General features: G+C 45.1%; 2 protein-coding genes across 2 annotated transcripts in view; one reads left to right on the top strand and one right to left on the bottom strand.

The window, feature by feature from the left end:
• The window catches only part of LOC135397252 (uncharacterized), a 121,942-nt gene that overhangs the window by 22,318 nt on the left and 85,603 nt on the right, over positions 1 to 14,021 (bottom strand). The gene's annotated exons all lie outside the window — the stretch shown is intronic.
• On the top strand, positions 10,994 to 13,973 carry LOC135377542 (beta-2 adrenergic receptor-like). The gene has a single exon (XM_064610047.1). It carries the CDS (start codon positions 11,187 to 11,189, stop codon positions 12,477 to 12,479), a length of 1,293 nt encoding a protein of 430 aa, XP_064466117.1. The 5' UTR covers positions 10,994 to 11,186; the 3' UTR covers positions 12,480 to 13,973.

Here is a 14,021-nt window from a genome sequence, read left to right as displayed (position 1 = left end):
TTCAAACCCCGTGATCTTACTTTCAGATATACAAATTACAAAATCAGCTTAGGACATCTTTAATATTACTGTTATATCACATGATATTAAGCCCCGAAGTTGATGAACTTGGCCATTTGGCCATTTCGAGTGCTATTTTGGAAGCGATTTTGTAAAACGCGACCTCTCAGGGTGCAAAAAGGAAAATGGTGCGGGGCTCAAACTCCGAAATCTGGATTTGATATATATTGATTGATTTGGTATATATTGATTACACCATGATTAAAGGGGGTTTTGTCCATTTTAAAGGGCTCTGCAGCAGCCTTTTATGGAGTTTGCGGCTGCATCCGTTAATTCCACAAGAATGGCAATAGCATTTATGCTATTGCCATTCTAGTGGAATTCGTTGCGAAGTCGTTAGTCGTTAGTTAGTCGTTAGTTAGTTAGTCGCTAGTTAGTGTAAGTCGTTGCGAATACTTATATGACTTTGGAACTATGATGCAAGGGGTATCGACCGTTTTGAAGGGCTCTGCTGCCGCATTTTCCGTATTTTGCGGTAGTCTCTGTTACAATCCCAGTAGAAGGGCATAGCACAACCATTGATGACATGTCATTGGCAGCATGAAACAAGGGGTCTCGCCCGTTTTGAAGGGCTATGCTGCATCCTTTTCCGATATTTGCTGTCGCCTGTGTTATGATCTCGGTAGAATGGCATAGTATAAGTTGTTGATAATAGGTCTTTGGCAGCATGACACATGGGGTTTTGCTCGTTTAAGAGGGCTCTGCTGCTACGTTTTCCGAATTTGGCGATCGCCTGTGTTATAGATCCAGCAGAAGAGCATTGCACAAGCCACTGATAACTTTCTTTCGCTCCATGATACAGGGAGTGTCGCCCGTTTTAAAAGGTCTTGCTGCCGTCCAAATTTTGCGGTCCTCTCTTGCGCAATCCCGGTAGAAAGGCATAGCATAAGCCGTCATGAGTATTCGTTTGGTACCATGATACAAGGGTTTTCGTACGTTTTAAAGGACTCTGCTGCTGCCTTTTCCGAATTTGGTGGTCGCTTCTGTTGCAATCGCTGTAGAAGAGCATCATAAGCCGTTGATAATATCTGTTTGGAACCATGATTAAAGAGGTTTCGCCCGTTCTAAAGGGCTCTGCTGCGGTCTTTTACGGATTTTGCGGTAGCCTCCGTTACAATCCCAGTGGGAAGGGCAATGGCATAAGCCGTCTCGAATATGCCTTTAGCATCATGATACAAAGGGTTTGGCCCGTTTTAGAGGTCTCTGCCGGCGCCTTTTCCAAACGTTGCGGTCACCACTATTAAAATCCCAGTGCAAGGGCCTATAGTATAAGTCGTTGATAATGGCTTCGCTATACAGAATACACCAGTGAGGGGTTGCAGAAAGGTTACATTTTACTTTTCTCAAAGAAGTTGGCAAGTGATGCAATGTTCAGAAGGAGACTGTGGGTCATTTCTTGCAGGTAGACGTGTAAGCGAATCATGGACTTCTTTATGCGTGCTGCACTTCGAGAAAAATTGGCTGATTACCATGACCAGTGAAATTGAAACGGCTTCGTAACGGATATGTATCTTCATCTATGATGTTTTTTTGCTCGGACTTTAGCACCAGTGCTCGTAGGTGTCTGCTGCCGTGTAAATGTTCGAACTGCCGGCGACTTGCCGTGCAAGTTCACGTTTGTGCCCCGTATTTTGGCAAGTTTCCCAAGCAGCACAATGTACTAAAAGTCGAGTGCAATAGGGGTGGACGGGTAGGTGGAAGACCTTGAACAGCCCCGTAAGACTAAATAAGAAACATACCGGCCACCCCCATTGCACTCGACTTTCAGTACATTGTGCTGCTTGGGTTTATTCCTTGCCATATCGTCGCGGCTCTCTCCTGCTGAATTCAAACGGAAGGCATCAGCTTTTAGTCCGTTGCATAACTCGTACCAGCACCGAAGAGGAACGACAATTTCATTTCTTCTTTGTCATTGTTGTTGCGGCTGGCACTATCATCAATGCGCATAGAAGCCAAGATGCTGTACCCTGCGTGATAAGATGTCTGCGTGATTTCGAGTAGAGCGAACCACAGGGGGGTATATCTTTATACATATCTATGGGTATATACATTGGTGGCCAAGCTGTATCAGGAAATCTGATGAATTACAAGGGGATGGTTGGAAAAATTCAGGGGGGAGTGTACACCTCCCAGGGGGGTGGGGGTAATGAAACCCCTGGAAAGGATTGCAATTATAGCAAAGTACCTTAGCGTAAACAGCTGAGCGGTATAGTTATTAAGCATTCGCATATACAAGTCGTCAATGAAAAACTTCACTTGACACACCAACAGAAACAAATGAGCTTCTTTTCCAAATGAGACATTGACAATCTAAAAAGCGTTTCAAGTTCTTCGTACATAGTTCTTCACGAACCATTGTCCCAACGTTCAAGAGCACTGAAATTGTCGGTTTACACATTGTATTGTTGATTTTGCTTGCATTTTCAACGTGAAAAAGAAAAAAAAATCAGGGAAAGAGAAATAATTAAAATTTTTCACACGATGACCCTCGTACATAACTACTCCATCTATTTCTTTTTTCTCCTTTTTTTCTCTGCGCCTCTCTATGCTCCGTATAGTTTTTCGCGCATGATATCCGGAGAGGCTGCTGCTATGCTGCAAGCCCATAAACTTAGTGTCATCATTAAGATTATGTCATTCTCTGCACTTGTCTCCACCATTACTTCTCAATTATCATATTACTTACAGTGTAGTTCATCAGAATGCACGTTCAGACCAGATCGCTATAACTACTTGTTGAGTTTCATGAGTCACAAGAACTGCTCGAATGTGAATGCACTTTCTACCGTTGACAGGAGCAGCACTACATCGAGCAAGGGTAAAAACAATGCCTGAAAACCTGGTTTCATTCCGGATTCTTATTATTGGTGTGTGTGTGTGGGGGGGGGGGGGGGGGGGGTCAGCTTTATTCTATTTAGTGGTCAAGAGCCCTCGGGACACAGAATAGCTGACTGCAAGCCATGCACATGCGGCCCGCGTGTGTGAGAGCCCTGATTACCCCACTGATCTAAGCATTGCTTCATCTTAAGCGAGAAATAAATAATGTACTTGAGGGCGCGTGCACTTGTTTAGCGTTATCTCCAAACCTGCTAATGAACAACTTTATTTTTGACGTTGGGGTGTCTAATCGCCACTGGCGATATTCTACCCTGTTCCAGTTTCTACTCCCCTCTACAGGCTATACTCAATCCCCCATGGCAGTCTTCATACCATGGATCCATACAACTGGTTATTGGAAATGTAGAATATACATTGGAGATCAAGTTGAAAGGTATAGGCTGGGATTGAAGGAACGGGTCGCACCATCAAACCGCGTTATTGTTGTTTAGTTTCAAGCTGATCTAAACTCGCTGATTGCTATGCAATTTATTTTTGGAGCACCTTACATTTTCCTCGCATAACTATACTACTGAATTCAGCAGACTTCTGTCGACGTCTGTACGTCGCTCATAGCAGCAGTTACTTCGCGGCGCTAACACGCAATTAAAAAAAAAATTAATACAACAAGATCCGTACGGTGCATCCGATGCACCCTACATTTGTAGTGGTAAGGGACGAATGTCGCCTCGGTAGAAATACTTTCACCCGCTGGATCACGTCACGGAAATGTTTCCTTTCCAGGCGGGGGGCGGCAGACGTGCATTGTCATTCAGAGATGCGATAACACACCACCGAACGCGTTTCAAAATGAACCCCCAGAAAAAAGCTCACTTTCGTGCTATTTTGGTTTCGTCACTGATTTTCCTTTCCCACACTTCAGCCAATCAAATTTTCCCACCTGCGGAAGGCAGTGTTGCCACACCTACAGATTTATCATGAGATCTACCTACTTTTTGAAAAATCTACAGATCTACAGAGATTTCTGAAAATCTCATGATTTTCTGCTCCAACGAATGAGTAACTCAACCCAGTGTTTCGCATTAGTGCACAAAACGACAACGACGAAAAACGTCAGCAGAGCGCGAGAGTGAGTATGTACCGACTATTTTTTGGAATATTTTCCGCAGTTAATTTGATGAAAACGAAGTAAAGAAACAGCCTCTCAACGACCACCATAACAGGCCTGCCGCACACAAAACGCATGCTGTTGGGTCAAGCTGCTACGCCGCCGCCGTTGACAATGATCTGACAATGAAAAGATGGCTAGGAAGCAAGCGAGCTGGTGAAGATGATGCATGATGTAAAACCCCGAGACTAGGGAACACGAAGGGAAGGGTTTGTGTCTGTTCTTTCGTATTCCCTAGTCTCGGGGTTTTACATCATGAATGATTTGATCCGCCGATCACGAAACTGGCAGGGCTCGGCGGTGGAGAAGGACGTCTCAAGCGACGGAACCATTGGCGAGCGAGGAAGTTTTTTTTTTCTTGAGTGTCTGTGTGCGTGTTACCAGTCTGCCTCACAGACTTGGATTGACTAGCTTTGAAGTGAATCCACAAGGTTTATAATTCACGACATGCATGTACGCTTTCATTGTGTATGTGGAAATAATATATTGAACATTATTGTTTTTTGTGGTTCATCGCGATCCTCGCTCACCACTGTGATGGTGGAACAAGAGAGAGAAATGTTCCTACTACACGCGATACGGCGCCCGTGCGTTATTCTTACGTTGGAGTGCCACAGCTGATGTGAATGCACATGTCAAAGTATTAAAATCTACGTGCAGTGACACTTTTTTTTTTGTGTTGTAGCGGACTTAAGTACGCGACATTGCAAACCGAAACCGAAAGTTCCAGCGCGTAATGGCAGTGCGCCGCAGCAATGAATTCCGGCTGTGGTCTTCACACTGATCTCTATGTATAAAGGCTGGATAGCGGATGGGTGAGGGTATCGCGGGAAAAGGTACGCCAACTGACCGCCATATTGCGGTGCTCAAAAGAGCCATTACAGCGCATTGGAATGCATGTAAGCTGTGACAAGTTTTGGTGTTTGTGAGCGCTTCCCTTGCTGCTTCGCTAAAATTTTGCCACGGATCGCTGCAGAAATTCCTCGTGATTTGATTCCTTACGTTTTTTGTGTGAAATCCCGTCACATACATGTTATTTCCTGTCTATTTTGTACTCGTGTGAGGTCGAGTCGTTCCAATTTTGTACTTTGAACTTCGATTATGTGATTTGCTGGTTTTGTGTGGTGTTGTATTTGTTGTGTTACGTTTCCTTTGTCGTGTGTCAGCGTATGCAGCGTGTTGCTTCTCGTGTTTCTCCCATTTCCTTTCTGCTCGGGGGTGTGGAATGCCAGGGAGCAGTATTCTCAGAATTGACTCTCGGCACTTAGCAATGTTCGACACGTTTGTTTATGTAACCACCTTAATATGCTTGGGTATAAACATTATGCTTTGCACAGGAAGTTTAGATATGACTAGTTATGACACGAAATGCCGAACGGCACTAAAACACTTCCAAATGACTAGAATGATATTATGTGATATAATGGCCATATGACGGTAAAAACATATCGACTAGAAGTATGTGATATAATGGCCATATGACGGTAAAAACATATCGACTAGAAGTATGTGCACTGGGGAAGTAAATGACGATAAAGATAGTTCAAAATGACTAGAGGTAGAGTGAATAAGTCATAAAAAGGCTAAGTAGCAAGGTCTTGTGGTGAAAGCTCCAACATCAAAGTATCACAGTTTGAAGCAGTCAACAAGGTACGTGGGCAGAGTGCATTACTGGTTGTTGAATATGATCAACCTTGACAATTTCTTTCGCAGGTGAGGCCTGGCTGTCACCTTCTCTGTATATTCCTTGGCAAGGTGGTACAGTCCGATTGCTGTAGCACTAGGAAAATTCTTTGATCAGACGGATCACATTGTTTTCATTTGGGCTGCATTCAAACATACATTGTCGCAAACTTAAGCAGGATAATAAAGAGTAGACATTCGAGGTTGAAAAATTATTGATTGTCTCTAAATAAACTAAACATGCTGGAACGCACCAATTAAGAGACATGTGGCTTGTGTGTTTGTATCTCCCACTAATACGAGTTTGTACGTTAGGCAAAATTTTCACGCAATACTTTTTCTTTATATGCTTTTGCTCATCTTAGTACTGTCCTATCCAATATGGAGTGGCTTTTAACTGCATATGAATGCATAATTCAGGAGTGTTTTCATATATTGGACTAGTTGCAGCTTTAAGGTGCCCTTCATGCAGTACTGATTCCAATCATCAACCACCGCTTGAAACTCTTAACTAGGGAACATGTTTCATAGAGGCTAGACTTTCATGCAAATACACACTTTCAACCAGACTTCGAGGCAACTCATTACTGTAACTAAGTTCCTTTTTTTCGTAACTTATAACTTAACTCGCTACTTTTGCGCCGTGGTAACTTTCAGAGGAACTCGTTTCCTTTTCAGGTAACTTTGCTAAGTTCCAAGTTACTTTTAATTCGCTTTTCACTCACGTCCACTTGTTTTCTTGCTTTCTCTCCGGTTCTTCCGTGGCATTTTATGCCATAAAACGTGATGTTCAGTCAATGACAGTATTCTGTTCAGGAAGTAAGAACCGCTGCTATTGAAATGAAGCTGAACCATTGTGTGCCCGCAGGGAATAAGATGCAAAGCGTTCGCATTGTTGGACATAAACGAAAACTCAACGCAGGCAACTCAGGGTCGAACTCAACCGATCACACGCGCTGCACCTGTGTCATGCTATTTTGTGTCCGAAATAACTTGGGAGTAACTCGTTCTTTTTTTTAAGTAACTCCGTAACTGCGAGTCACGTTTCAAGCTGAATAACTTCGTTATTAACTTAGTTACATTTTTCACACGGTAACTTCGTAGGGAGATCCTTTTGACTGGTAACTTCTCGATCTACGCTTTCAACTCTGCATGCTTTTTGTACACTGCATAAAGTAAGATACTTTTGCCCCAGTGAATTTGTTGCATGTTTTAAATGCATGCAAGTGAATTTCTAGAGGTGCATATTTTGAGCAAGATTAATGAATTTTTCATGCATGTGTGTTCAACGAGCTTTTAGTGCATATAAATCCGGCCTCTACATATGACGTATCACTGTTAGAAAAAAAAAAGGTATTAATAAGGTATAATAATGTGCTCTTATACCTCTTTTATACCTTGTGTTTCCGATATATACCTTTGGAGGGTATAGAAGAGGTACAAGTTTCCTATTTATACCTCCAACCCTTCTCAAGGGTATGAAAGAGGTATAAAGGAGGGCTAACGTACCATATTTATACCTCATCACCACGCGTTCATATCCAGTACCAGGAATAGATCACCAGGCTATGCTTTTCACGGTAGATTTTTAGCACGATCTACAGATAATTTTAATTTACGTGTGGCAACACTGGCGGAAGGCAAAATCTGACATGGGACTTTAAGTGAGGAACTGCAACATCTGTTGTAATTGTCTGTTTTTGTGTTGTTGTAAATTGCCGTGTGACCTATCCACCGGCTACTATACCTCCAAGTATGGGTAAACAGTATTGTAAATACACTAAAATAAAATTCACTCAGTGTTCTCTACTTCTTCACTGTCTCGTGTGTCGGTGACCTTTTGCATTCCTACCCACTGCTTGGATTTGGGAATATACAGGTCTTCGATTCTGGTATTTAGTTCTGCTCCAAAATGTTTGGTCCAACGAAGTCGCGTTTGATCAAATCATTGCCACTCGCAGACGTCACCACTCGCATCGTCACAGCACTCGCAGACGCCAAATTGTCCCTATCTTACATTTCATTTAGTAATAACTCTGGATATAAACCTGACATCGAAGATCTCATCATTTAATTACGTAGTCTGTATACCTGTTTCCCTTGCTAGAGCCTGCGAAGTAGCGTTTGGTCAAATCGTTCATTTTCATGCGACCAAAGAACAAACAGGAGACAAGATCACACACAAGTTGCTCTGTTCCCCCCTGTCTCCCACTCCTTCCTGCTGTCCTCTCTCCATCTGTCGACGTCTGTACGCCGCTCATAGCCACAGTTGCTTCGCGGCGCTAACACGGAATTTAAAAGAAGTCGCTCTGTTGTTGTCTCGTGTTTGTTCTTTGGTCGCTTGTGGATTTACACCAACCAGCCCAATCTATATACTTCAGACAATTTGCCAAATCGCCGCCCAAGTGACATTCACTGGCGGCAAATTGTCAGTTTCCTCTATTTTAGCTCGTAATAACTCTTGATACCAACTTGATACTGACGGTATCATCATCAAATTACGTAGTCTGTGTATCCTCTGCGGACCGTAGCTGCTGTCCTTACTGCACCCTTAGAACTCGTATTTAGCCAATTTGTCGTCCAGAAGGCTATCGCAGGCGCCAACCTGCCAATTTCATCCGGCAATCTCCCGATATTTGGAAAGTCTCATGCTCGTTCCCCCACAGTTATACATCACGTCTTATACCCCTGTTACACGGGCAGCTTTAACCGCTATTACGCTTAACAGCAGTTAGCCGACCAAACCGCTGTTACCGTGAACCACGGTTCGCTGCTGTTACACACAAATCAGTCAGACCGTTGACGGAGGTCACGTGGTTTTCTGGTGGTTTCCTATCTCGTGCATTTAATGCAGTCTTCCTCAATTGATTTTATTGTTAGCTCGCAATTGATTGACGATGTTTGCTGCGTCTTCTTATAGGATCCTCAATGTTATTGTCTACATGATATTTTTGTTTGTGCGTCCTTAATTTTGTGAGTTAGTGAGTTATTATCAAGTGGTGCACCGAAAGTAGACGTGCGGACGTTGCAACCCCATAGCGTGAAAAACCACATTAATAGTGATAAAAGCGCACACAAAATGACACAAACGCTTGTCATTATGTCTGCTCTTTTATCACCTTTAGCATGAGCTTGTACCGACAGGCCCAATGTTATGTTCTTAAAGGGGTTCGGGCACTTTCATAGATGTGGTTCATTATATCTCGGGCGCATTGGGCTGCACGCCAGAATACTGAAGCAAAAAAGAAGTATCCTTCTACGTCTCGTACTTAGCGAGAAACAAGCTCTCGAACACACTTTCGAGCACAGCGCAGACGTCACAGAGTTCAGAGTTGCGTCCATTCCCATTGGTAGCCGTCAGCCCTAAGCCGTAGCCGTTCTCGTGCGTTGCGTCACAGGGGGCGGCGAGGGCTGTGATGTCAGAGTCGCGTGAGTTTCGGTATTCGCGAGGCTTATTTTCTCCACTTCTATTGCCCTCTTCTCTGTGAAACTTTCAATTGAGGTTCACACCGGCACAAAGAACCGTCTTTACGTTTAACTGGCGTAACCTGGGATGATCTGTCGCAGCCCCTTTGGAAAACGATGGCGTAGAGCAAGCCTTTGCATGACAGCGCAGATCAGGATGACGAAAATGAAACCATGAACCATGTACAGCCCTTTACCGGGAGGCAGCCCAGAATTCAACTGTTCTGCCATTCGAGTGTGATTACGCGGTTTATGTGTTGGAACGTAGCGCCGATAAGTTATCTTCCCAAATGCGTGTCAATGCTTCTGTGGTTGCGACATGTCAATTCATATGATTTTGGGAAGAAGAGTCACCGGATTCACACACGGTCGACACGGATACTGCCACATTAGAGAGTTTTAGCAGACCGTTAATTATAATTGATAACGTGACTTGTGTCGAACCGTATCAATCGGAACCAATCAGTGGATAAGATTCTGACTCACGCACAACTGCGATTGGTTCCGATAGGCACGATAACCTTATCAACGGTATACTAAAACTCACTATTGTCCGTTACCGAGCACAAACCGAGCTTGTCAAGTGCGGTTTACGCTAACCGCGGCTATTCTGGTAACTGCGATTGCATTCGCCGTGTAACTACGGGAAACCGTAGTTACCCGTGACCTCGGCTTGCTCGGTGTAACAGGGGTATTATTCTTTATCTTACGCGAATGCTCCCGGGCGTGTTATCGGTGTTGTTATCAGGTCGGGGCGCGGAAAGGGAATTGTTCGCCTCAGATATGTCCTCCTCTCCCTGCCCAAATCTGTTCCTCCTCACGTACTCACGCATCACCCTGTAAACTTAGCTTCCTTGCGTAGTCCTCTGCTATCAGGTCAAGCCGGGATTCAGAGGGGGTGTCCCTGAATGCTGCTCTGGACACAGTGAACGTCGCTTTAGCTCGTGCATCCGGTATACATCGGGTGCTTTTAGTCCATGCTGCGCGTGCCACGCCATGGATCAGATCTGGCGAAAAACATAGTGCGACTTACGAAGCGGATAGGTGTGGATAAGATAATTTTTGTCACTAGAACATTTGTGATCACTGTTCTGGACTGCAATTCAGTAAATGGCATTGAAAAATGCAGCAATGCGCATCATGCCGCGCATGTACACAACAATACGACCGGACCCGTTCCAAATCCACACGCACACAATAGTCATGCGCGCGCTTCTCCTGCTGTCTTATTGGATGCTGCCTATCTTTACTTCCTGTGGATCCCATTGGTTGCCGCCAAAGACAGTTCTGCTTTCATTGCGTTTTTATTCTAAACGATAGCGCTGTGTGAACAAATTTTCCTTGCATCATACTGATTGAAACACGGACTTTCATTTGAAATTTTTCTTATAAGTTTTGCATTTTAGTGCCCGTTTAATAGTGTGTTCATACTTGTTCAGTGCTTGCAATTCGTTGTTCATTGATTTATGTTAGGATACGAAAACCAAGAAACGTTCGGCAAAGGAAATGTGTGTAGAACACGCACAACGCGTTAACTAAGCACAATTCCGGTTTCTAACTGAAGACACGAGTTGTTTGGCAAGCGCCCCCTCGCAACTAGCAAATCGTAGTAAGAGGGAAAGTCTGTAGCGCGTAACCACACTTTTGCACCTTCCCCTTCCATGTCACATCCCTTGTTTACACAAGACATTCTCAATAACAACGCTTTCTCCTCTCAACAGAGAGCAGCAAGCGCCCGGAATAAGCTTTCGAGAGTCGCGCCTTCGCTGGCAGCGGCGCACAGCGGCAGCGGCCCTGCGCTCATCGGCGGGGTCTGCGCTACGATCAGACAGCCGCGACGCCGATGAATCGTCATTCCACAGAGTCGATGCGCTGTAGCGCGCTGCAGCACATTCTTGCCTCCTGCTGCCTCGACGGCGCACCGGTATGAGGCCGAAACGCTCGACTTGAAAACTTCGAAAACGGATATGCCATGGTTATGTCGAGTCCCGCGGGCTTTTCCTGGCAGCAGTTGGTCGAATATCAGACGTCTGACACTGGGTTTCCAGGCAATGCATCCTTGGGTGTCCCAGGCCTGGATGAGGAATTTCAAAACATCACGTTGGAAGAAGAGGTGCCAAGCTGGCCCCTACGGTGGTTTGGCGCCTTTGTGTGCGGCATAGTAATCCTGGTGACACTACTGGGTAACATCCTGGTCCTCGTCGTCGTATCCAGATTCCGACGAATGCGCTCAGTCACCAACATTCTTCTGGCAAGCCTCGCTACAGCGGACATTACAGTGGCACTGCTTGTTATGCCTTTCCTAGTCGTGTACGACATAGAGCGCGAATGGCATTTTGGCTCAATCGCATGCCACATGTGGATCTCTTGTGATGTGATGTGCTGCACGGCGTCAATCTTACACTTGTGCTTCGTAGCCTTGGACCGTTTCTGGGCAATCACGCGACCCCTGCGTTACCGAGCATGCGTCTCCAAGCGTCGGCTGGGCTTCGCCATTGCTTTCATCTGGCTGTGTTCCGCTGCCATCTCTTTCATACCAGTTTTTATGGGCTGGTACGGCGATGGTACTGTATCCCTCTTCGAAACATCTACAGAGTGCACCTTGAAGGTCAACGGAACGTACGCTCTCATTTCGTCAATGACTTCCTTTTATCTTCCACTCCCAGTGATGTTTTACGTGTATTTTCGAATTCTACTTGTCGCTGAACGACAGGCCAGAGATATCAAAATGCTTGAACGTTCGCTCCAAAACGGTGACCAGCGAGTGAGACGCAGCATCCGCCGCCAATCGCGCCAGATTATCATCGACACGAAGGCCATTCGAACACTTGGAATCGTAATGGGGGTTTTCTGCGTGTGCTGGTTGCCATTTTTTCTCATGTATTTAATCACGGCTTACTGTCCCGCCTGCGACATCGCCTACGAGTACCGTAGTGGCATCACCTGGCTAGGCTACTTCAATTCAGCCTTCAACCCGTGTATCTACGCCTTCCTCAACAAGGAGTTCAAGGAAGCTTTCCAACGCGTCCTCGGTTGCCGGAAGCCTCAAGAGCGAGATTTCCCTACCATGGATGAACATAGCTCCAGCCGCAGCATGCAGCGTATGGACCGGCTACACATTGAGCCAGTGACACCTGACTGCAGGACGCCTAGCCTGACACCGGACTCAACAACGTGGCCCGCTGGAATTATCCATACATCGCACTGCTATCTGCAAGTCAAATCTCAACTTGCAGTGAACGACGGCGTCAAGGACGCCGTCTAGCAACTGTCATTGGACTCAGAAGGTAACATCCAACGGCTGCTCTTTCATTTTGCAAGAACTTCCTATTAGGTCGGTACCTACCCCCGTTGTCATCCGAAGCCGTTGGGAAAGGTATGGCAGAGTTGACGCTACGCTATCTGCAGCCTGCTGAAGCAACTGGGAGAGAGGCTGAGCGCTTTGGCCGTGGTCAGTTTTCACTCCTGCTTGCTCCAGCAGGGCGCGTATTCATCTCACAATGGGGCCCCTAGTGGCCGAGCAGTGTTTCTCAAGTGCTTAGCTCTGTCAGGGTTCCAGTATGTCACAATATGTGTTGGGTATGTTGGACGTCCTAACAGTCACGCCGTTCAGCCTCGCCATGTTTTCACGTCGGTCAAGTCGTATTGCACTCAGAATTAAAATAGCTCGTATGTAAATGAACCAGTTAAGTGGTTGCTGAAGCGTTACTTGCCGTAAAGAACTGTGCCAACTTTCGGAAGACAAGTCCTAATAGAGACTGTGACAGCTGCACCTTTTGTATGTCGGCCAGTTTAAGGTTCACCTACCGAATTTAGACATATCATCCATTCTTCAAAGGCTGAATTGAAATCAACGCAATACAGCACTTCTCTATACAGTATGTGTTCAGCATCTGCAAGGTTCTCCGTTGTGTGTCCCATTTGTCAGTGTCTCATAGAGTTCAGGAAAGGGTCGCATAAGTCACTCATTACTGTACAGTATATAGACACGTTTTATTTTTTGTGTGTTATTTCGTAATGGTGTCGTGTTTGTATGGTAGTGCAATTGGGTGAAGCGATGCTGCAGGCATTTTAAAAATGTGACAGTACGTTACGTGTTATCCCGAATGTTGGCTCTTCTGTGTTTTGTTTTCTTTTTCTGTCGCACTGGAAATGATGCCTTCTCCTTGTAGCGGGTACTCAGTACGACGAACGCCATACCCACACCTACACTGCTCGGGAGAGCACAATTGCATAGAGCACTACAGTACACTTCTCGTTGGGCATTCAAGCGCCTCTGCGTTGGTAAGGTGTCTTCGTAGCGAACAGATTAAAAATTTATCCTACGAATGTACAGCCCTCTCGACAGCTTCTTGAATCGAAGAATTTGGCATGAACTTAACAGACGCACTACAGAAGTTTCCGCGAACAGAAGGTATGTGGATGAATGATTCGCGAACTCGAATGTTTGATGCGCGTGCATATTTTCTGTACCTCGTATGGACGGCACATGTTTCTGTGTGACCGTCGGTTAGATGGATTAGCGTACTTGACTTGTGGTTGTACATTTTGACTATATTTATTTATGCATTGCGTGTCTGCCCCTGTGAGTGACTGATTTAAGATATTGAAGACAGCATGAAAGTTATATGAGGGTAAGGGTTAATGTACACGCTCTGTTGTATTGTTTCAGATGTGTGTTTGTCATTGCACTCAAACATCCATGGGAAGTATGAGTATTGCCCACGATTAATGGGGAAAATAAACAGATTGAAAATCATATTGGATCATGTATTGATTGCTAACTAGGTGAAAATTGAGCGACGAA

The sequence above is a fragment of the Ornithodoros turicata genome, chromosome 1 (assembly GCF_037126465.1).
Source record: "Ornithodoros turicata isolate Travis chromosome 1, ASM3712646v1, whole genome shotgun sequence".
Lineage (NCBI taxonomy): Eukaryota > Metazoa > Arthropoda > Arachnida > Ixodida > Argasidae > Ornithodoros > Ornithodoros turicata.
This window is presented reverse-complemented; position numbering and strand designations above follow the sequence as displayed.

Excerpts from the sequence above, each read along its gene's own strand:
- LOC135377542 (XM_064610047.1), top strand. The coding sequence starts at position 11,187 with ATGGTTATGTCGAGTCCCGCGGGCTTTTCCTGGCAGCAGTTGGTCGAA.